The 24,941-nt window shown below is 41.1% G+C and overlaps 1 protein-coding gene across 1 annotated transcript in view; it reads right to left on the bottom strand.

Annotated features, from left to right (window-relative positions):
* The window catches only part of DENND5A (DENN domain containing 5A), a 112,336-nt gene that overhangs the window by 8,641 nt on the left and 78,754 nt on the right, over positions 1-24,941 (bottom strand). The window contains exons 11-15 of the mRNA XM_028116802.2: positions 22,632-22,763; positions 18,741-18,893; positions 12,393-12,477; positions 3,277-3,361; positions 2,672-2,800 (exon numbers count right to left, since the gene is read on the bottom strand). Coding sequence (XP_027972603.1) covers positions 2,672-2,800; positions 3,277-3,361; positions 12,393-12,477; positions 18,741-18,893; positions 22,632-22,763 — 584 coding nt within the window. The remainder of the gene's footprint in view (positions 1-2,671; positions 2,801-3,276; positions 3,362-12,392; positions 12,478-18,740; positions 18,894-22,631; positions 22,764-24,941) is intronic.

The raw sequence follows: 24,941 nt of genomic DNA, 5'->3' as shown, positions 1-24,941 counted from the left end.
ATTTAAATTTAGTGCATCTGAGGAGTGAAAGACTGAAACTAAGGCAGTGGCACTAGATAAGAAGACAGGTGGAGGCAAAGGCAAAGGACCTGGACGTGCATGTGGAAGGTAAAGCAAAGCAAGGAATCAAACTGGACCCCAAGTTTCAAACTAGGTAGGGAGGAATGGGGGTGTTCAGGGAGAAGAGTGGCAACATTAACAAAACATTGGAGGGAAAGGTAGTTACGGTGAAGAATTCTGTGAAGCTTGCTTTTGTTCTGTCTGAACAAAAGGTAAGATACCTGAATGGAAATAAATGCAGGACTGGAGCTCAGGAGAAAGTCAAAGCTACAGCTTCAGATGTGCAAGTCACATGATGAGTCACAGAAGTCATGACAATGGGTGAGACCCCTAAGTGAGAGAGAAGTGTGAAAAGAACATGTGTGCATGCAGAGAACTAAGGACTGGAAAGGGTAGGGGAGAAAGAGATCATAAGGCCATGGCAGCCATGCAAAGTGAGTTTTGAGGTAAAGGGACTACTGCACAGTAAGAGTCACTGCAGGGAGGTCAAGGAGAAACAGTGTGAGCTCAATATATAGAGCTAACTTTTCCCCTAGACCCTACAGCCCCATTAACCTGCCTCGACCTAACCCCCTTCTCCAAGCTGCAAACAGTTTTGGAGGCTACCTGGAAATCCCAGAGCCTCAGGAACATTCTACCAAGATACACTCTCCAAGGCTGCCCACCTCCCCTGTCTGTGCAGCTATGCACACATTTTATGTGCCCAACTGAATACCTACTAAGTGCTAGGCAACATGCTCATTCATGCCCTCAGTGAAAGCAAATTATAATAAGCAGCAAGCAACTAGATAATAATAATACAGCCCATCAGTGTTGGGGCAGGTTTGAATAAATACTGTGACAAACACTATGGGTGCCCAGGGGAAGAATGTACCAAGTCTCTGAGGTGTCTAGACAAACTCTAGTGAAAAAAACTTCTGACTAGGCCCTGAAAGGACTAAAGACATACTGAGAAGGGTGAGTAGTAGTATGATGTGGCTGGAGCTTTAAGCAGACTGAAGAGAAAGAGAAGAGAGAGCAGAATGAAGGAATAAATAGGTTTTGATGAAGGGCCCCTTTTTTCTCCTTACACCCCATCCAAAATGCAATCTGTGGCAGCAAAACTCATCTTCCACTCACTGGAGTAGCACTGGGGCCAGACTATAAGGTGGAAAGTTTCTAGTACTGAGTAAATTCTGAGCTTATCTCCTTTTAATGGGGCTACAGTTTAAAGAAACCAAAATTAGTCTCCTGACCAAGGTCTGTGGCCTGGGCCTTTAGGCTCATACACACCCTAGACCCAGCCACTGTTCTGGACTTCACAAAGTGCTTGTGCTTGACCCCCTTTCAGATGCCTCCCCATCCTCCTGCTGGTGACACCCAGTGGGAAACACTCCTGGCCCTATCCTGCTACAATGGCCATTTCTTTTTCTTAACCACACACAACTGTCCCCTGGAATCTGGTGTGCACACACTTCCCTTCCAAAGGCTTACATGTTCACTTGTTCTCTTTTAGTTGTTCTCCCAGTCTTCAAATTTTGTCCCTAAGCCCTTTTGTCTCTAAATCAAATTTAAGTGCTTTAAGAACTGCTGTTTAACCTCTCAAAATGACCTCTCTAAGTTATCAAGGTTTTAAACCTAGTTCTTGCTATGTTTTACATACACAGTAAACAATCGAAATCATTATATTTTCACTTTGAATAAAAACAGATACTGCAGGTTTAATCAACTGGCTACACAAAATTTCCCCAAGGCCTAGTCCTCTGGTTCATCACATCCTTGGGGAAGTCAGATAATAAAGGACATCATGAAAAGATGCCTAAGGAAATGCTAAACAAAAATGTCCAAGAGGCTTGCCAGTGAAGAAAGAGCCAAACATAGACAGGAAAAGTGGAGAGGTGGTAGCCCAAGAGGCAGAGAAGAGGGACAGTCCTCCTTTCCACTCCTCCTCTGGTAGCTAGGGTACAAAAAAAATACAAAGAATATCAAATCCAGAGAAGGGAACTGTAGGTTTAATGGCCCCTGGGAATGTGAGAACCATGGAATCTCTCCTCTTCCTCTTTCTAGGTGGAAAGTGTGGAGGGAGGGGGCCCATGAGAGCCATCAGAAAGCCCTTTTAAGCTCTAGGGAAACTAAGGAAGGGTCCAGAGATGAAGAGGAAGGATTGGGTTGTTTTGGGCTGGCCCTGGCCTCAGAAGGGAACAAAAGAGATAAGGGGATATCTTAGAAGTTTCCTTTTCACTCCCTAGTCCTTTCTTCCCCAGGACAAGAAAGAGACCAAGAAAATGCCCTGTGCCTAAGAGGTATACAAGTCTCCTGAGTGCAGTAAGGAGAGGGGAGCTCCAAAACTCTGAGGTACCCAATAAGGACCCCACCTTTCTCACTACCTCTTTATGAAAGCTATTTGGGGACATACAAATGGAGAAGGTAGGAAGAACAAACATAGCAGAATTTTTCTTCTATAGTTAAAGAGGGAGAAGAGGAAATGCTACAAAATCTTCATATGCAATTTGAGTTTAGCTGAACACAGCAGAAATGAAATAGTGAATAGTCTCCCTCCTCACACAGGGGTTTCCAAACCCTCCCCACCATTCCTGGGAGCCTGGTTCTACTCCAGGTGGAATGGCCTTACTTGGTGAGCTCATGGTCTGAGAGAAGCTGCTTCAGGTGTCTGGAAAGTAACTTTTTTTCCATGGATAGTCGCACCCATGCTCTGGCCTTCCCCACATCAGTCTTGATTTCCCCAATGTTCTGGATGTGCCTGAAGGGAGAATGGGAAAAAGGAGGTGGGGAGTGGGGCAGAAGCAGAACTCACTACCAATACCTCCCCCTGTAAAGCCAAGCAGGCCTGGTGAGACAATCCTATCCCATCCTGGTGACAATCCAACTCTCTTGTTCTCTAAATCCTGGGCTTCCGTGTGGCTTTGCAGAAAGGCTCACCACAATTTGCAGGGGGTGGGGGGTAGGGGCGGTGACAATACAGCTCTCAAAAAAAACCAGGCAAACCCTGGAGCCCTGTGATACTCGGGTATAATTCTCGGAAAATGTCAGGAAACTCAACTGCTCATACAGCTCTACAGCTGCATCATGAAGCACAAGACCAATGACGAGGTCTTCCTGGTTAATGGAGATGCTGTAGAAGCCTAGGTCACTGAGACCCTGCTATGTAAAGTAGACACCTAAGGAGCAACTGAAAACAGGCTTTTAGTGGCTTAGTATATATGAACCCAGACTGACCTCATATCCTGAATGAGGGAGATTCTCAGGGGAGACATGACCGAGCTGGCATCAGACTTCCTCCGTTCTGAATCAAGAAGTATTCCTAGAACAAAAAAGCTGGTCATGTCCCAAGAGAGATCTGACTATCCAAAGAGCTGACTCTTCCTACAGGGAATAGTTGGTTACTTTGGTAACAGTTTCATGAATATTTATTAACTACTTAGTAGGTATCAGATGCTATACTTTTATACATATTATCTCATTTAATCCTCTAACAACTAGATAGCCAAGGAAGGTACCACAGAGAAGGAAACTGAAATTCAGAGAAGGTAAATGCTTTGCCCTAGTTACCAAGTGGCAAAGTCAGGACTGGAGGAAACACAAATTTTCTGGCTCCTAATCCAGCATGTTGTCATCATGCATCCACAGAAGCAGTATTCCCATTTGGAGCTACTACTCATGTCCTGTTCTTGCCTCAAACTGGGCTACAAAAGAGCCAAGGGACTGTGTAAAGAACATGTCCCAGAATGTTTAGGATCTCTAGATACAACACAAGCATACCACATTTTGTTGCACTTTCACTTTATTGTGCTTCACAGATACGGTTTTTTGTTTTTTGTTTTTACAAATTGAAGGTCTATGGCAACTCTGTGTCAAGCAGGTCTACCGGCATCACTTTTTTTTTTTTCCAGCATCACTTTTCTTTTTTTTTTTTAGATTTTTTATTGTTATGTTAATCACCATATATTACATAATTTGTTTTGGTGTACTGTTCCGTGATTCATTGTTTGTTCATAACACCCAGTGCTCCATGCAGAATGTGCCCTCCTCAATACCCATCACCAGGCTAACCCATCCCCCCACCCTCCTCCCCTCCAGAAACCTCAGTTTGTTTTTCAGAGTCCACCATCTCTCCTGGTTCGTCTCCCCCTCTGACTTACTCCCCTTCATTCTTCCTCTCCTGCTATCTTCTTCTTTTTTCTTAAAATATGTTGCGTTATTTGTTTCAGAAGTACAGATCTGTGATTCAACAGTCTTACACAATTCACAGCGCTCACCGTAGCACATACCTTCCCCAATGTCCATCACCCAGCCACCCCATCCCTCCCACCCCCCACCACTCCAGCAACCCTCAGTTTGTTCCTGAGATTAAGAATTCCTCATATCAGTGAGGTCATATGATACATGTCTTTCTCTGATTGACTTATTTCACTCAGCATAACACCCTCCAGTTCCATCCACGTTGTTGCAAATGGCAAGATCTCATTCCTTTTGATGGCTGCATAATATTCCATTGTGTATATATACCACTTCTTCTTTATCCATTCATCTGTCGATGGACATCTTGGCTCTTTCCACAGTTTGGCTATTGTGGACATTGCTGCTATAAACATTGGGGTGCACGTACCCCTTCGGGTCCCTACATTTGTATCTTTGGGGTAAATACCCAGAAGTGCAATTGCTGGATCGAATGGTAGCTCTAATTTCAACTGTTTGAGGAACCTCCATACTGTTTTCCAGAGGGGTTGCACCAGCTTGCATTCCCACCAACAGTGTAGGAGGGTTCCCCTTTCTCCACATCCCCGCCAACATCTGTCGTTCCCTGACTTGTTAATTTTAGCCATTCTGACGGGTGTGAGGTGGTATCTCATTGAGGTTTTGATTTGGATTTCCCTGATGCCGAGCGATGTGGAGCACTTTTTCATGTGCCTGTTGGCCATTTGGATGTCTTCTTTGGAAAAATGTCTGTTCATGTCTTCTGCCCATTTCTTGACTGGATTATTTGTTCTTTGGGTGTTGAGTTTGATAAGTTCTTTATAGATTTTGGATACTAGCCCTTTATCTGATATGTCATTTGCAAATATTTTCTCCCATTCTGTCGGTTGTCTTTTGGTTTTGTGGACTGTTTCTTTTGCTGTGCAAAAGCTTTTTATCTTGATGAAATCCCAATAGTTCATTTTTGCCCTGGCTTTCTGTGCCTTTGGTGATGTTTCTAGGAAGAAGTTGCTGCGGCTGAGGTCGAAGAGGTTGCTACCTGTGTTCTCCTTTAGGATTTGGATGGACTCCTGTCTCACGTTTAGGTCTTTCAACCATTTGGAGTCTATTTTTGTGTGTGGTGTAAGGAAATGGTCCAGTTTCATTCTTCTGCATGTGGCTGTCCAATTTTCCCAACACCATTTGTTGAAGAGACTGTCTTTTTTCCATTGGACATTCTTTCCTGCTTTGTCAAAGATAAGTTGACCATAGAGTTGAGGGTCCATTTCTGGGCTCTCGATTCTGTTCCATTGATCTATGTGTCTGTTTTTGTGCCAGTACCATACTGTCTTGATGATGACAGCTTTGTAATGAAGCTGGAAGTCTGGAATTGTGATGCCGCCAGCTTTGCTTTTCTTTTTCAATATTCCTCTGGCTATTCGGGGTCTCTTCTGGTTCCATACAAATTTTAGGATTATTTGTTCCATTTCTTTGAAAAAAGTGGATGGTATTTTGATGGGGATTGCATTGAATGTGTAGATTGCTCTAGGTAGCATTGACATCTTCACAATGTTGGTTCTTCCAAATCCATGAGCATGGAACGTTTTTCCATTTCTTTGTGTCTTCTTCAATTTCTTTCCTGAGTATTTTATAGTTTTCTGAGTACAGATCCTTTGCCTCTTTGGTTAAATTTATTCCTAGGTATCTTATGGTTTTGGGTGCAATTGTGAATGGGATCGACTCCTTGATTTGTCTCTCTTCTGTCTTGTTGTTGGTGTATAGGAATGCCACTGATTTCTGTGCATTGATTTTATAGCCTGCTACTTGACTGAATTCCTGTATGAGTTCTAGCAGTTTTGGGGTGGAGTCTTTTGGGTTTTCCACATACAGTATCATATCATCTGCAAAGAGTGAGAGTTTGACTTCCTCTTTGCCGATTTGGATGCCTTTGATTTCTTTTTGTTGTCTGATTGCTGTGGCTAGGACTTCTAATACTATGTTGAATAGCAGTGGTGATGGTGGACATCCCTGCCGTGTTCCTGACCTTAGGGGAAAAGCTCTCAGCTTTTCCCCATTGAGAATGATATTGGCTGTAGGTTTTTCATAGATGGCTTTTATGATATTAAGGTATGTACCCTCTATCCCTATACTCTGAAGAGTTTTGATCAAGAAAGGATGCTGTACTTTGTCAAATGCTTTTTCTGCATCTATTGAGAGGATCATATGATTCTTGTTCTTTCTTTTGTTAATGTATTGTATCACGTTGATTGATTTGCGGATGTTGAACCAGCCTTGCAGCCCAGGGATAAATCCCACTTGGTCGTGGTGAATAATCCTTTTAATGTACTGTTGGACCCTATTGGCTAGTATTTTGGTGAGAATTTTTGCATCCATGTTCATCAAGGATATTGGTCTGTAGTTCTCCTTTTTGATGGGGTCTTTGTCTGGTTTTGGGATCAAGGTAATGGTGGCCTCATAAAATGAGTTTGGAAGTTTTCCTTCCATTTCTATTTTTTGGAACAGTTTCAGGAGAATAGGTATTAATTCTTCTTTAAATGTCTGATAGAATTCCCCTGGGAAGCCATCTGGCCCTGGGCTTTTGTTTGTTGGGAGATTTTTGATGACTGCTTCAATTTCATTAGTGGTTATAGGTCTGTTCAGGTTTTCTATTTCTTCCTGGTTCAGTTTTGGTAGTTGATACATCTCTAGGAATGCACCCATTTCTTCCAGGTTATCTAATTTGCTGGCATAGAGTTGCTCATAATATGTTCTTATAATTGTATTTCTTTGGTGTTGGTTGTGATCTCTCCTCTTTCATTCATGATTTTGTTGATTTGGGTCATTTCTCTTTTCTTTTTGATCAGTCTGGCCAGGAGTTTATCAATCTTGTTAATTCTTTCAAAGAACCAGCTCCTAGTTTCATTGATCTGTTCTACTGTTCTTTTGGTTTCTATTTCATTGATTTCTGCTCTGATCTTTATTATTTCTCTTCTCCTGCTGGGTTTAGGCTTTATTTGCTGTTCTTTCTCCAGGTCCTTTAGGTGTAGGGTTAGGCTGTGTATTTGAGACCTTTCTTGTTTCTTGAGAAAGGCTTGTATTGCTATATACTTTCCTCTCAGGACGGCCTTTGCTGTATCCCAAAGATTTTGGACAGTTGTATTTTCATTTTCATTGGTTTCCATGAATTTTTTTAATTCTTCTTTAATTTCCTGGTTGACCCATTCATTCCTTAGTAGGATGCTCTTTAGCCTCCATGTATTTGAGTTCTTTCCGACTTTCCTCTTGTGATTGAGTTCTAGTTTCAAAGCATTGTGGTCTGAAAATATGCAGGGAATGATCCCAATCTTTTGGTACCGGTTGAGACCTGATTTGTGACCTAGGATGTGATCAATTCTGGAGAATGTTCCATGGGCACTACAGAAGAATGTGTATTCCGTTGCTTTGGGATGGAATGTTCTGAATATGTCTGTGAAGTCCATTTGGTCCAGTGTGTCCTTTAAAGTCTTTATTTCCTTGTTGATCTTTTGCTTAAATGATCTGTCCATTTCAGTCAGGGGGGTGTTAAAGTCCCCCACGATTATTGTATTGTTGTCAATGTGTTTCCTTGCTTTTGTTATTAATTGCCTTATATAATTGGCTGCTCCCATGTTCGGGGCATAGATATTTACAATTGTTAGATCTTCCTGTTGGATAGAACCTTTAAGTAGGATATAGTGTCCTTCCTCATCTCTTATTACAGTCTTTGTTTTAAAATCTAGTTTGTCTGATATAAGGATTGCCGCCCCAGCTTTCTTTTGGTGTCCATTAGCATGATAAATGGTTTTCCACCCCCTCACTTTCAATCTGGGGGTGTCTTTGGGTCTAAAATGAGTCTCTTGCAGACAGCATATGGATGGGTCTTGTTTTTTAATCCAATTTGATAGCCTGTGTCTTTTGATTGGGGCATTGAGCCCATTTACATTCAGGGTAACTATTGAAAGGTATGAATTTAGTGCCATTGTATTGCCTGTAAGGTGACTGTTACTGTATGTTGTCTGTGTTCCTTTCTGATCTTTGCTGCTTTTAGGCTCTCTCTTTGCTTAGAGGACCCCTTTCAATATTTCTTGGAGGGCTGGTTTCATGTTTGCAAATTCCTTTAGTTTTTGTTTGTTCTGGAAGCTTTTTATCTCTCCTTCTATTTTTCAATGACAGCCTAGCTGGATATAGTATTCTTGGCTGTGTATTTTTCTCATTTAGTGCTCTGAAGATATCTTGCCAGTCCTTTCTGGCCAGCCAGGTCTCTGTGGATAGGTCTGTTGCCAATCTAATATTTTTACCATTGCAGGTTACATATCTCTTCTCCCGAGCTGCTTTCAGGATTTTCTCTTTGTCTCTGAGACTCGTAAGTTTTACTATTAGATGTCGGGGTGTTGACCTATTTTTATTGATTTTGAGAGGGGTTCTCTGTGCCTCCTGGATTTTGATGCCTGTTTCCTTCCTCACATTAGGGACGTTCTCTGCTATTATTTGCTCCAATATACCTTCTGCCCCTCTCTCTCTTTCTTCTTCTTCTGGGATCCCAATTATTCTAATGTTGTTTCGTCTTATCGAATCACTTATCTTTCGAATTCTGCCCTCGTGATCATGTAGTTGTTTCTCCCTCTTTTTCTCAGCCTCTTTACTTTCCATCATTTGGTCTTCTAGATCACTGATTCTCTCTTCTGCCTCATTTATCCTAGCAGTTAGTGCCCCCATTTTTGATTGCACCTCATCAATAGCCTTTTTGATTTCGACTTGGTTAGATTTTAGTTCTTTTATTTCTCCAGAAAGGGTTTCTCTAATAACTTCCACGCTTTTTTCAAGCCCAGCTTCTATCTTTAAAGTCATGATTCTGAACTCTAGGTCCAACATCGTACTAATGTCCGTATTGAGTAGGTCCCTGGCTGACGGTACTACCTCTTGTTCTTTTCGCTGAGGTGATTTTTTTCATCTTGTCATTTTGTCCAGAGGGGAATAGATGAATGAGAGAACAAAATGCTAACAGGTTTACAACGTCCCCAGCAAATATACTGTATACAAATCCGAAAAGACCTGAAACCAGGGGAAAAGAGAGGGAAAGAAAGAAAAAAGAAAGAGAAAAGAAAAAAAAAAAAAGAAAAAAGATAAAAACAGAACAATACAAAAAAAGCAGAATGTGATCAAATATGATCAGGCTAGTGCATAGATCAGTGCCACACACTAGATTTTGGGCGTATTTTGGTCTGTTAGAAAAAAGTGCCTCCTAAAATTTTAAAGGAAGAAAGACATATATGTACAAAATAAGGGTTGATACAATGAAGGGATAGAAGATGACTGTAAAGATGAAAATTATAAAAGATTTTATAAAAGGACTTGATAAGATAAGAAGTTGTTTGAAAAAAGAAGATTTAAAAAAAAAAAGAAAAAGAAAAAAGGGAGAGAATGTGATCAGGCAGGAGACTAGAACAGAGCCATACACTAGTGATTTAGGGTATATTTTTATCTGTTAGAAGAAACTGTATCTCAAAATTTTAAAGAGAGAACAACTTATATATATATGCCAAAAATAAGGGTAACTACTATGAAGGGATAAAATATGACTCTAAAAATGAAAAAAAATAAAAAATGTTTTTGTTTTTTTAAAAAAGAGATTGATAAGATGTTGGTTGAAAAAGGGAAAAAGAAAAAGAAAAAATAACAGTTAACAAAAATTAACTTTGATGAACTAATGAATCATGGTAAAAAAAAGCCATGAATTCTATGTGCAGTATTCCCCTAGCGCTGGAGTTCTCCCGTTCTCCTTGATCGGTAAACTTGGTCTTGGCTTGCTGGCTGTTCGTGCTGATCTTCTGGGGGAGGGGCCTGTTGCTGTGGTTTCCAAATGTCTCTGCCGGAGGCTGAATTGCCCCGCCCTTGTTGGTCCGGGCTAAGCAAGCTGCTCAGGTTTGATCTCAGGAGCTTTTGTTCCCTGCAAGCTCTCCATACAGCCTTGGAGTACCAGGGCAAAAGTGGTGGCCTCCCAATCTCCACCCGGAGGAGCTGAGAACTCGGGGCCCCGCTCCTCAGTGCGCCCCCAGAGAAAAGCAGTCACTCCCTTGTCCCTGGTCTCCGGCCGCACTCCGTGCTCACCCGGGCTGTAACCGAGCGTTTGTATCTGTGGCACCCGACCCCGTGTGGAGTCTCCAAACCCAGCAGATCCCTGCGGTGCATTCCCGCGCCACTCCTACCCGGGAAGGAAGGGGAGTCTCCCCGGATCTGCCGCCTGTTGGGTCCCTGCTGCAGGAGCAGTGGCCCGACTGGGCCGCGGATCACAGTTTATGGCAACCCCAAGCTGAGAGCCCGCGCCTCAGCTCCGTCTCTGCAGCTGGCTTCCCCACTCCGATACCTGGGAGCTCTGGCGCACTCAGGCTCCCCTGGTCTTTCTGTGACCCCAAGGGTCCTGAGACCCCACTGTCCCGCGAGGATTCCACCCCCGCTTAGCCACTGGAGCGACGTCCCTCAGCGGAGCCGACTTCTAAAAGGTCCGATTTTGTGCTCCGCGCTCTAGCACTTGCCAGAAGCAGCCGGCAGAGGCCCCTCCCCCGCCGTCTATCCTCCCGAATATCGCCTCGGATTCACTTCTCCGCACGTCCTACCTTCCAGAAAGTGGTTGCTTCTCTGTTCAGATAGTTGTTGCTACTCTCCTCTTTGATCTCCTGTTGAGTTCGTAGGTGTTCAGAATGGTTTGATCCCTATTCAGCTGAATTCCTGAGACCAGACGAAATCTAGGTCTCCTACTCCTCCGCCATCTTGCTCCGCCCCCCTCCCCCCCCCCCCCGCATCACTTTTCTAATAGCATTTGCTCACTTCGTGTCTTTGTGTCACATTTTGGTAATTCTCACAAAATTTCAAAATTTTTCATTATTATTATTATATTTGGCTTTTTTAGAAGATTTATTTGTGTGAGAGCGAGAGAAAGCGCGCACATGAGCATGCCAAGAAGTACAGGAAGGAGGGGGGCTGCCCTGGAAGGGGCACTGCAGAAGGAACACCAGACCAGGGGGCAAGAGGCCTGGCTCCTAATCTGGCCTCTTCCATGAATGCAGTATGTGATCTTGAATAAATTCAATTCCTCTCTAGATCCCAGTTTCCTCCTCTTGTAAAATAAAGGGGCTGGGCTAGATCATCTCTGCGGTCCCTGCCAACTCTGATATTTTTATTAAATTAGAAATGGAAAAGGGGGTGCCTGGGTGGCTCAGTCATTAAGTGTGATCCCAGGGTCCTGGGATCGAGCCCCGTATCGGGCTCCCTGCTCAGCGGGAAGCCTGCTTCTCCCTCTCCCACTCCCCCTGCTTGTGTTCCCTCTCTCGCTGTGTCTCTGTCAAATAAATAAATAACATCTTTTAGAAAAAAAAAAATGGAAAAGAAAGGGCAGCTGGGTGGCTCAGTTGTTAAGCGCCTGCCTTCAGCTCAGGTCATGATCCCAGGGTTCTGGGATCGAGCTCCGCACTAGGCTCTCTGCTCGGCGGTGAGCCTGCCTCTCCCTCTGCCTGCCGCTCTCCCTACTTGTGTGTGCTCTCTCTCTTTCTATCAAATAAATAAAATCTTTAGAAAAAAAATGTAAAAGAAGTGTTAAGAGATCATTCACATTCACTTGACTCTGAGGAGTTCCAAGGTAGGACACAGGCTCTCTTAACTGATAGATGATCTCAATGCCCATCTCTGAGGTATAAAACAAAAAACTCTAAAGACAACCTGCTCCAAACATAGGACACCAGTACCACACAAATTCATTAAAAACCTAAATTCATTCTAAGACTGTCCTCTTGTTGATATAAATCTTCTAGCTCACTGATCAAAAGGTACAGAAACAGGGATGCCTAACTGGCTCTGTCAATAGAGCATGCAACTCTCAATCTTGGGGGTCATGAGTTCAAGCCCCAGGTTGGGCACAGAATTTACTTTTAAAATGGAGGGGTATAGAAGTACATAACGAAAGCAAACCCCATGGCTTTGGCACACTCTGTGGTTCAGAGAGCCAAGTAGCTTAATATTTAAAAAAGGAAACATTACACAGCAAAGGTTCTAATGACCTAGAATAGTCTACTGCAGATGATCTCTCCAATGGGGGATGGGAAAGTGGGTGGAGGGGGTTCTCCCCAGTGGTGTAGAAACCATCTTACCTGAGGTACTGAGGCTTCCTGATGTGAGTTTTCTTTGCCGGTTTTCCTGATAATGTAACAGGTGGGACCACAAGGCTGATTTCCCCTGGAACCAACACAAGGGAGAAACACCTATCAGTTTAGATTTCACAGGCCAAGGCATCCAGTGAAGAGAGTCACAGATAATTTTAACATAGAGATATGAGCTTTTACTAAAAAGTATCTGTACTGTTTCCTTATCTCGATGTACACCCAGATGCAATGTATACAAATATATCACCCTACTAAAATGCAGGGGAAATATAAAAAAAGACTTGAAAGGAATAGAAAAGAGAAATGGTCCACCACTTCAAACAGGACATGGCTAAAAAGAGTCTGAGAATGGACCAGTGGATAAGAAAGAAAAAAGCAAACAACCTATCAACTTCTAAGCTGGTTAAAGGCCAGCTTGGGTAGAGCATGATGGCTTCTGTCAGAGGAGCTAATATCCACTCTACAAGATTCTACGATAGCTCCTGAATTTCCTAAACATTTAAAGGCATTACTGCCCTTAGTGTAGGCTGAAGAGAATAAGCTGTCACTAAGATGAGGATTTACTATTGAAGGTAAAAATGAAGAGGCCTGCAGGAAGGTAGGCTGGTATTTAATTGTAGCTAATATAACAGAACCTTAGCATTTTGAAATGTAAGAGTTTCGGCTCAGGTCATGATCCTGGAGTCCCTGGATCGAGTCCCACATCAGGGTCCCTGCTCGGCGGGGAGTCTGCTTCTCCCTCTGACCCTCCCCCCTCTCATGTGCTCTCTCTCTCATAGTCTCTCTCTCAAATAAATAAAATCTTAAAAAAAAAAAAAGAGTTGCGGTTTAAACTATTTGAGACATGTAGTAATTTGTCATTTTACCAAGGCACAAATCTGATTAGCATTTGCAAGCCTGAGGTAAGGGAGCAATTTGCCTACGTGGTAAGTGAGCCCAGCTGGCAACCCAGCCACTGCTTTGTCTCTTTCTAGTCATCCTGCAATACACAGTGCCCTTTGTTATGTGATAAAAACTTTATTTTAAATTCACGGTAAATGTTTCTATGTATCTGATATAACGTAAGTGTAGTATTATGCTTTTTTTTAGTAGTAGGATTTATTATAATAACTTTATAAATGTAAATCTATATTTCAGAGAAGTGATAGTAATAATAATAGAAGCTACTATGTCCTGAGACTTGCTACAAACTAAGCACTATGTTAAATGTTCAAAATATAATTATTTAATGCTCTCAACAATCCTACAGGATAGGTACCTCTATCTTCATTCTCCTTAGAAAGGAGCAAATTGAGCATGAGAAAGATTAAGCAACTTGTAAAAGATCACAGATAGTAAATGAGTGTTGGGATTCAAGCTTCAATCCATCTAATGGCAGAACTATTGCTCCCAATAATGATACTATATATAGACTGCCTGGAAGAGATCATTTAATTTATGAAGTTATACATTCTGAAGAAAATTTTATGCTCTTGGATGAATGTGAGGATTTAAGGTCTCAAGATTTGTCCCTTTAGAATACTGAGGACCTATTTTGTTTCTATCCATTTGATAGATTCTAGGGAGAAAAAATCAAGCACTTGAATGGAAGAAAACCCTCATCTATAGACCAGAAAGCTGTTAACATAAACTTGCTATATGTTTGGATATCCTGCAAGATTTAACCAACTTTAAAAAAAAAGGGGGGGGCGCCTGGGTGGCTCAGTCAAGTTAAGCGTCTGCCTTCGGCTCAGGTCATGATCCCAGGGTCCTGGGATGGAGCCCCGCGTCGGGCTCCCTGTGGGGAGCCTGCTTCTCCCTTTCCCTCTGCTCACCACCCGCCAATCGTGCTCTCACTCTGCTTTCTCTCTCAAATAAATAAATAATCTTAAAAAAAATAGGATTTAACTAGCTTAAAACAAAACCCAATAATCATAATGGTATTTTTTTTTATAAAACACACAGGTAAAACTAGAAAGGACTTTTTTATTCATTGAGAAACCAAATATTTTTTTTTAAATGATGTTCAACAACATCAATGAGACAACTTCCACACACTAACTGGCATATTGATACAATATATGAAAGACAATACAAGAGCTTAAAATATTCACACTCTTTGATTTAGTAATTCAGCTTCCAGAAATCTGTCCATCCCTCTACCAAAATGGTTAGAGTAGGCTCCTGAAAGCGCAGGGACTTTGGTTTATTCATTACTGTATCCCCAGAATCCAGGAAGACTAGAAAGGCAGACGTGTATGAATGTGACATACACTAAGTACAGCCAGTCACCAGAGGGCCCTCACATGCAACGCTGCTGAAGAGCCAAAGGCTAGAGCAGCACCAGTCTGCCATGCCAGAAGGACGCCCTGGCTCACGGTGATTTCACCGGAGAGAGAGCAAAGGCAGGAGTGAGACAGCAGCACTGGGCTGAAGCTCAGGGATAGGGCACTGGGGACTTTCTAGTTCAGGAGCTGTGATTATTCTTTTTCCTCTTTTGCACAGAGGCTGATTGAGATTGCAAGGTTCAATTTAGTCTAACTACCCATTTCGGGTATTATATAGGAAAAGCAAAATACAGATAGCACCAGATTCTCCAAGGATGTCATACACAGGTGAGAAACAACCCATTTTCACTTACCCAAAGGGCAGCAGTTACAAAACCAGTATGAAAAACCAAACCTCACCTCTTATTGTTAGAAGAATATACTAGAGAAGGATGCCCATCTCCTTGAAAAATGTCACTGAAAGCCAAAGAGAGTTGTGAACAGTCATGGCCAATAACAAAATTTAGGAAGCTAGCAGCAAAAACTGCTATTTCGGTTCTCTCTACTTTCTAAGTAGATTAAAACAGGTAGTTGATCAGTAAGGTACCCTCAGAAGGGGCAATAAGATCACTCTCTGATAGTGAATTTGGTCACAATCTGGGTGATTGCAGGATCATGCATAATCTCCATGATGGAGTCCAGGTAACCAGGTTATAGAACTTCTGGACTGGAACATAACCAAAGAATGTCTCACCAGGAGAGAGGTGCTCTACACACACGCTAGCAAAGTGAAGGCCTAAGGAGAACATGCAGTAAAAACCCAGCAGAGAGAGTCACAGTCAATCTGCAGCTGACCATGCATGCATCCCTGAGGGTATTAACACCCTGCCAAAAAGCACACACCCTTGCTTCCCTCTGCTGACAATGTCAGTGCTTCACTTTCCATGCTCCAAATGCAGGATTCAGAACAAAATGGGACCCCATTATTTTGTGTTAATTTCTCACTGAACAAGTAGCCTCTATCTATCCAAACTGAGAAGGAACTCAAATGGGCTCCAAAAAATATTCCCCCTATTCTATGGGAATTTTTGCAGAATATGGCTGCAAAGCCTCAGAGGACAGGTTTAGAACATGTGATGATAGGTATTATTTCTTAAAATGCTTAAGGATAAGGCTCACTAACTCTCTAGAAATTTTTATGGCAAATAAAGTTTGGAGAGGCATATATTTTACCAAAAAGCTAAAGAGCTCAATTTTAAGTGTCAGGCTCACTCAACTTAAAGGAAAATGATAAAATGATTATGTATATTCTACTCATTTGTTATACAGAAAAGGAAAAAAACAAATTCTTCATGTAGAGCCTAACATAATAGCCACCATATGTTATATACCTACCACATGCCAGGTATTTATTTTTATTACATCTAATTATCATAACCCTCAAAGGTAGATTTGATTAATTCCTATAGTATGGATAAAGAAAATGAGATTCAAAAATCACAAGTTACTGGAAGTCATCCAGCAGAGCTAGGATTCGAATCCCAGTTTTTCTGAATCCAAAGCCCACAGTATTGCTATTATACTAGAGGATTCTCAATATTTTAGGGAGGTGATACACAGTTTTTAGCATTAAAAAAATTTATTAACCACATTGTTTATAATACTGAAAAATCAGAAATAACCTAAATAACTAGTAATAAAGAACTGATTCAAACATGGAAAACGTATACAATGGATACAGTAACTAAAACTGAAATCTGAGAAGAGTAATAATAACCACAAACATTTACAGAGCACATCCCAAATTCCAGGCTCTGAGTTTAGTGCTTCACCTAAACTATCTTAGCAAATCCTCACAAGAATCCTATGGAGGTGGGTACTTTAAAAAGTCCATCATATACAGGATGAAAGAGAAGCTTAGAAAAACTAGGAATCTTGATCAGTTTCATAAAGTTATTAAGTAGGAATCAAACCCAGGTCTATCTGATTCATAGTTTGAGCTCTTAAATACTTACTATAGTACCACCTAAAAATTAGCTAAGGACATGGAAAATATATTATGAGGTAAAAAAAGCAAGTTACAAAACATTATGTACAGTATGATCCGATCTTGATTTTTAAAAAGTTTTACTGAGATATAATTCACATTACTATAAAATTCACACTTACAAAGTACACGATTTTGTTACAAAAAAAAAAATCTGATTTTTAGTACGTTCACAGAGTTGTACAACCATCATCACTACCTAATTTTAGAACATTGTCATCACCCAAAAAGAAAGCCCATACCCATTATCAGTCAGTCCCAATTCTCCTTCGCTCCCATCTCTGATATCCCCTCATCTGCTTTCTGTCTATGGATTTGCCTATTCTGGACATTTTATATAAATGGGATCATACAATATGTGGTCTTTTGTGACTGGCTTCTTTCACTTAGTATGTTGAGCCATGTATCATCCCTCATTCCTTTTACTGCTGAATTATATTCCATTGTATAGATAACCACATTTAGTGTATCTATTCATCAACTGATGGACATTTGGGTTGTTTTATTTCTGGCCTATTAGGAATAATGCTGCTATGAACATTTGTGTAAATGTTTTTATACAGACATATGTTTCCATTTATTTTGAGTACATAGCTAAAAGTGGACTGTGTCATATAACACTATGTTTAACACTTTGAGGAACTGCCAGACTATGCTCCAAAATGGCTGCACTGTTTTACATTCCCACCAGCAATGTGTGAAGGTTCTAATTTCTCCAGATCCTTACTAACTTGTTACTGTCTTTTTTATTTTAGTTATCTTAGTGGATGTGAAAAAGTATCTCATTGTGGTTGGATTTTTAAATATCCACGGTATGTGGGTACAATGTGCACAGAAAAATGTTTTGAAGGACAGATATGGTAGACTGTCTCTATACCCATGACAACGACACTCCAGAAGGGCAGAGATCGGGGTGCCTGGGTGGCTCAGTCGTTAAGCGTCTGCCTTCTGCTCAGGTCACGGTCCCAGGGTCCTGGGATCAAGCCCCACATCGGGCTCCCTGCTCAGCGGGAAGCCTGCTTCTCCCTCTCCCACTCCCCCTGCTTGTGTTCCCTCTCTCGCTGTGTCTCTCTCTGTCAAATAAATAAAATCTTAAAAAAAGAAATTAAAGTGCAGAGATCTTGGTGTGTTTTGTTCACTAACAAGCAAGTGCCTGGCACACTGCCAGCCCTCAATAAATACTTGCTGGATACTTACATGTTTTTCTAATTTATCCATATTAAAATTGTTTTTTTTTTAAAGTTTACTTTACAGAGAGAGAGAGAGAACACGAGTGGGGAGAGGGCAGAGGGAGAGAATCTCAAGCAGACCCCCTGCTGAGTGCAGAGCCCGTTGCAGGGCTCAATCTCCACAAGATCTCATGGAGCACGACCCATGAGATCATGACCTGAGCTGAAATCACGAGTCGGACACTTAACCGACTGCACCACCCAGGCGCCCCTAAAACTGTTTTTGAAAAGATTTCAAGTTCTCTTCAAATTTAAAAATGCATAAAAGTAAAATTGTCCATCTTGACTAACTATTCCAAATAGAGTATTCTGAAATAAGGAAATTCTCTGGTATCAAGCAGTAACAATCAAACTTACTCAATTTCCTGCAGGCCTTTCTCAAATCTTTAGACAGTTAAGCTATCTGTATATAAAAGAAATGTTAATGACAGAACTTTTTCCACTGGGAATGTACAATTAGTGAAGGACCCTTAGAGTATTATTTATGAGCTCCAAGTTCTTTCTTTTGTGTCCCATCTCCAGACCAGGGCCAGTTGCCAAAAAGGATCTATCAATCTGGCCTTTCTATTTACAATAAGGAAGATGCCACTCTAAAAATGTCTAACAAACACACAGATTCATGAAGCATATTTTTTAAAGAAAACAGTCTGGATCACATTTATCTACTTATTTATTTGTTTAGCTATTTCAAGTCTCACCCCACACATGGCATGCACCATTTTTCAAAGCCAGCCAGCTGGAAGAGTGTGGGAAAGCTAGTAAGTGAAAAGAGAAAGACAGTTTGCTCAGCAGGGAGAGTCTAGACATTCCTTACCTGCTTTACTTGTAGCCCATGACTCCAGATCCTCTCTAGGAGGTCACAAAGGCTGGCGATCAAGGTGTTCTCCTCCACCCCTGTGATGTTCACCTCCCCGTGCCCTAGTTCCACAGCCTCTCGGCCCATCTTCTCCACCAGCATCCTCTTGGTCTACAAGGAATCAGTCAGTAGGATTAGATAACCACAGTGAGCAGGATCACATGCAACTAGAAAGGGCTGTGGTGACCCATACAGCACATCTGCTGGGCTGGGAAGGACAAGATAGTAAGACCAAGAGACATAAAGTATATTTATTCCCCATCATATAGGTCAGGTTCTGGTGGAGTACATTCTTTAAAAGTTCAGTTACGGGGCGCCTGGGTGGCTTAGTCATTGAGCGTCTGCCTTCGGCTCAGGTCATGGTCCCAGGGTCCTGGGATCAAGCCCCACATGGGGCTCCCTGCTCAGCGGGAAGCCTGCTTCTCCCCCTCCCACTCCCCCTGCTTGTGTTCCCTCTCTCGTTGTGTCTCTGTCAAATAAATAAATACATATAATCTTTTAAAAAAATAAAAGTTCAGTTACAAAGATAAGAACACAGCAATCACTGTATGACCATGAGCAAGTGATACCATCACTCTGGATTAATTTTTTGCATTTATGAGATGAAAGAGTTGAATAAAACCCTTTGGTCACAGTCACTTCCGACATTCTCTGTTTCTCATTGTTTAACTGATCTTACCAAACAAACCTGCAAGCATTTAAGGTTAGAAATACATCTGACGTACCTGTCAAGGGGATCAAAATTAAGGACAAATAATTTACTTTTGTTTTTTCTTTCTTCCAAGATTTTATTTAAATTCAAGTTAGTTCACATATAGTATAGCATTAGTTTCAGGGGTAGAATTTAGTGATTCATCAGTTGCATATAACACCCAGTGCTCATTACCTCAAGTGCCCTCCTTAAAGCCCATCAATCAACTACCCCATCCTCCCTACCCATCTGCCCTCCAGCAACCCTCAGTTTGTTCCCTAGAGTTAAGAGTCTCTCATGGTTTGCCTCCCCGTCTTTATCTTATTTTATTTTTCCTTCCCTTCCCCTATGTTCATCTGTTTTGTTTCTTAAATTCCACATAAGTGAAATCATATATTTGTCTTTCTCTGACTTATTTCACTTAGCATAATGCCCTCTAGTTCCATCCACGTTGTTGCAAATGGCTGAGTAATATTCCATTGTACATATATACACATCTTTTTTTCTCCCCCCCAAGATTTTATTTTTTTGTCAGAGAGACAAGAGAGGCACAGAGAGAGCACCAGCAGGGGGAGCGGCAAGCAGAGGGAGAAGCAGGCTCCCCGCTGAGCAAGGAGCCCAATATGGGACTATGACTTGAGCCGAAGGCAGACACTTGACTGAGCCACCCAGGCGTCCTATCACTTTATTTTTTTTAATTTATTTTATCTTTTATTTTTTATTCTAATTCCAGTGTAATTAACATACAGTGTTAAATTAGTGTCAGGTGTACAATACAGTGATTCAGTAGTTCCATATATCACTCAGTGCTCATCAAGAAAAAGTGTACTCTTATCCCCTTCCTCTATTGCACCCATCCCCCTCCCACCTCCCCTTTGGCAACCATCAATTTGTTCTCTACAGTTAAGAGTCTGTTTTTTGGTTTGTCTCTTTTCTTTGTTCGTTTCTTTCTTAAGTTCAGCATAAGAGTGAAATCATTTGTCTTTCTCTGACTGACTTATTTCACTTAGCCTAATACCCTCCAGATCCATCCATGTTGCAAATAGCAAGATTTCATTCTCTTTTCTGACTGAAGTAATCTTCCTATACATACACACCATTTCTTTTTTATCCATTCATCAATCGAGGGACACTTGGGCTGCTTCCATAATTTGGCTATTGTAAATAATGCTACTATAAACATAGGGGTATATATATCTTTTTGAATTAGTGTTTTTTATATTCTTTGAGTAAACACCCAGTAGTACAATTGCTGGAACACAGGGTTGTCCTATTTTTAATTTTTTGAGGAACCTGCATACTATTTTCGACAGTGGCTGCACCAGTTTGCATTCTCACCAACAGTGCACAAGGGGTCCTTTTTCCCTACCATCCTTGTCAACACTTGTTTCTTGTGTTTTTGACTTTAGCTATTCCGACAGGTATGAAGTGATATCTCACTGTGGTTTTGATTTGCATTTCATTGATGATGACCATCTTTTCATGTGTCTGTTGGCCAGGTGTATGTCTTCTTTGGAGAAATGTCTGTTCACGTCTTCTGCCCATTTTTAACTGGATTATTTGTTTTACTGGTGTTGAGTTGTGTAAGTTCTTTATATATTTTGGAGACTAACCCTTTATCAGATATGTCATTTGAAAGTATCTTCTCGCATTCAGTAGGTTGCCTTTTTTTAGTTGTGTTAATTATTTCTTTTGCTGTGCAGAAGCTTTTTATTTTGATGTAGTCCCAATAGTTTATCAAGAGACATATCTAGAAAGATGTTGCTATGGCTGGTGTCAGAGAAATTACTGCCTGTGCTATCTTCTAGGATTTTTATGGTTTCAGGTCTCACATTTAGATCCTTAATCCATTTTGAGTTTATTCTTGTGTATGGTATAAGAAAGTGGTCTAGTTTCATTCTTTTGCATGTAGCTGTCCAGTTTTCCCAACTTGTTGAAACTTTTTCCCATTGCATATTCCTGCCTCCTTTGTCAATAATTGACCAAATAATCTTGGGTTTATTTCTGGACTCTATTTTGTTCCACCGATCTAAGTGTCTATTTTTAAACATAGCACCTATTAACAATAGGTTATTGTGCACCTTAAAATATGTTAAGAGAATAGATCTCATGTTAAGTATACTTACCACAAAAACAAACAAATCCCACAAAATAACATAAGGCAATTTTTGGAAGTGATAGATATGTGTAGTGATAGATTGATTATGGTGATAGTATCATGGGTGTATGCATATGTCCAACTTGTCAAAATGTGTACATTAAAATATGTGTGTAGGGGGCACCTGGGTGGCTCAGTTGTTAAGCGTCTGCCTTTAGCTCAGGTCATGGTCTCAGGGTCCTGGGATCGAGTCCCTCATCGAGCTCCCTGCTTGGCGGGAAGCCTGCTTCTCCCTCTCCCACTCTCCCTGCTTGTGTTCCCTCTCTCGCTGTCTCTAGCTCTCTCAAATAAATAAATGAAATCTTTATTTATAAATAAATAAATAATAAATAAATAAATAAATAGATAGATAAATAAAAATATGTGTGTAGGGACACCTGGGTGGCTCAGTCGGTTAAGCTACCCACTCTTGATCTCAGCTCAGGTCTTGATCTCCGGGTCATGAGTAGGTGTGGAGTATACTTAAGAAAAATATGTGTCATTTTTTGTATATCAAGTATACCTCAATAAAGCTTAAAAAGATTACTGTCTGTAGAACTGAAAAAACATCCCAACAATAAGCTTAAACTGAACACACTTTGGCCTGGCACATAATTGGCACCCAGTAAATTCTTGTGTCTAGATAATGATATTACTGCTATCAAATTAAAACAGGCAAAAATATTTTCATGTGTGTAAGATTAATGTGTTGAAGACTATTCAACTACAAGGACTTCATGTAAGAAATGTAAGATGTCTAAAATTGAAAACTACATCCATCTCTCAGTTTTAAAAAATACATATTAAATTAGTATCAAGCAAAGTGTGCTTGCTCTCCAGTAATGGTCTATTTATATAAAACAAATACACCTAATTCCATGTTAACAGGATCTTAAAATCAGTACTATCCCATTAAATTAACAGTATTTTTAAAGCCAAGGAAGAGTGGTCAGAGCTCAGATGTGGTCTCCCCTTGGCTGCCAAGGAAAAGAGCACACATTCACGAGCAACCATAGCTCACCTTGTTGCGGCATTCCTTCAGCAGGCCCTCTACAAATTTCCAGTTGGTTTGAGCAATCACTGATGGGGAGAGGTTGGACAGTTTGGGCTGGCGGATGGTACTACCCATATTCCTGGCTTCCTGGATGTACTTCTACAGCAAACAGAAAAATCAAAGGCTCTTTGGATCCATGCACACAAACCACAGTGGCCAGTACTAATGAGAGCCTGAAGAGGGCACTACTATCACCCCACATTTTCTTACTGCCTCTTTCTTATGCTCACAGTTGGAGGTGGAAAGCTTAAAATGCAATTCTTGCAGCGAAAAGAAAAACTAAGACAATATGGTAAGTTTTCTCTGATGTAAGGCATTTCATGAGTACTGTAATTACCTTTACTTTAATGATATAAGAGGTAAAGAGCACATGGCTAACACATAGCTAACACATGGCTGCAGCATGTAGAGCTCAGTGTACAAACCCACTCAAATTTCAAAGTACTAATGAGAAACTCATTTTCTCCACCACGCTGCGAGGAGTTTAACTCTTGCGTCCATATCAAAAATATCTACCCTTACTATCATAGAGTATAGCCTTGCTAAATTAGGGCCTGGAAAATAAGAGTGCACATTCAAAACAACAACTGCATCTTCTGTTTTTTTTACAATGTGCTGGTGATTCTCCATATGCTATTTGTTTTAACATAGAGCTCACATCAATTCAGTGAACTGCACACTGACATCCTATCAGCAGCGCAAGTTCGCAACCAATATTTTTACCCTAGACTTTATTCCAGTAGTACAATTCTATCCATTCTATCTTCTGGTCCTCAATCTGCCCCTCCTACCAACCCCCAAGGTTAGGCTTCAATTCCTTCACCTGGACTACTGCTACCTGCCTCCTAGTTTGTTACCTACCTCCTCTCCTTTACTCCAAAGTATTCTGTCCACAGCCTCCATTACACAACAACTACCAAGCGTTTGATCCTCCATTTCTTCTACTTGAATGCTCTTATTTGTCTCTCACAATCCCATCATCCTCTAAGGCTTAAAGAGATGATGGCTCCCTCGATCTTGTTTGAATACTACCCCAGGTAGAACTGAGCTCTGATCATCAGAGATCAAACACTGACTTGCTTCTCATATGGCCCTTTCCAAAGACTATTCTACTAAAGTTATTTGTGTATCCGACTTTGTTCCCTTAATAAACTGGTATTCCCTGAGGACAAGCCTACCTCCCCTGTCATCTTTTTATTTCAAAGTGCTTACTACACTGATTTGACCAAGAAAACATGCTCAATAAACACTGCTAAAAAAAGTAATATGGAGGTGAGGTGGAAGACCCAGGGGACACTTCTAAAATAACACCAATACCCCAAATCCCTTATGCCACCTTCACAAAAAGTCTAAGCACAATCATATTCTTTAAATCAGCAGTTAAAAATTCATAACCAGGGCACCTGGGTGGCTCAGTTGGTGAAGCGACTGCCTTCAGCTCAGGTCATGATCCTGGAGTCCCGGGATCGAGTCCCGCATCGGGCTCCCTGCTCAGCAGGGAGTCTGCTTCTCCCTCTGACCCTCTCCCCTCTCGTGCTCTCTATCTCTCATTCTCTCTCTCTCAAATAATAAAATCTTTAAAAAAAAAATTCATAACCATACCTTGTAATTCTAATTTATTCCTTTGAAAAACAGCAAAGACAAAATGGTATTTGTTTTCCCATTCACTGAGGTGCCAGACACATATGAAAACAATATGCTTTAACAGGTTTTAAATGTATAAAATGTAAATTGCAGGGTCCTTTCTCAAAGAGAAGTTCCTGAAATGGAATTCTGAAGGTGAAGCTCCATTTTCACAACTTCTCTGCAACTAAGTAATGCAGGGTCTCCATCCTAAGGTTTAGAACTAGAAACTTCACTGGGAACAAGTTACAGTAGAGCTAAGAAACTCAGCTGGTGAACTCAGGAGGTCAATTCAGGAATCCCTAATCCCCAGGCACCTGATGATAACATTCCTCTCTTTTGTTCCTCTAAGAAAAAAAGTCAAGATTACCTGATTTAAATTAAGATACATAAAAAACAGAAGAAAAGCTCCCCACTCCCCAATTTCAGAGATTCACAGTATTAACTCAAGTCCAGCTTTTCTTCCTTCTCATTGTAACAGAATTAACTTCTTTACTACCATACTACACACACAAAAAGCCTCACAAATTTTAAAAGTATTCTCCCAAATTTCATACTCTTATCTTCTGAGGTTCCTATCACACTCCCCAGAGATCATACATGACTGAGTACTGAAAGGACAGTGAAAGGCTCTCTTCTTAAGCACGGACATCA

The sequence above is a fragment of the Eumetopias jubatus genome, unplaced genomic scaffold (assembly GCF_037043125.1).
Source record: "Eumetopias jubatus isolate StellerSeaLion01/CBP00866 unplaced genomic scaffold, mEumJub1_p1.0 scaffold_13, whole genome shotgun sequence".
Taxonomy (NCBI): Eukaryota; Metazoa; Chordata; class Mammalia; order Carnivora; family Otariidae; genus Eumetopias; species Eumetopias jubatus.
The sequence above is the reverse complement of the archived record's forward strand: the minus strand, read 5'-3'. Positions and strand labels throughout refer to the sequence as shown.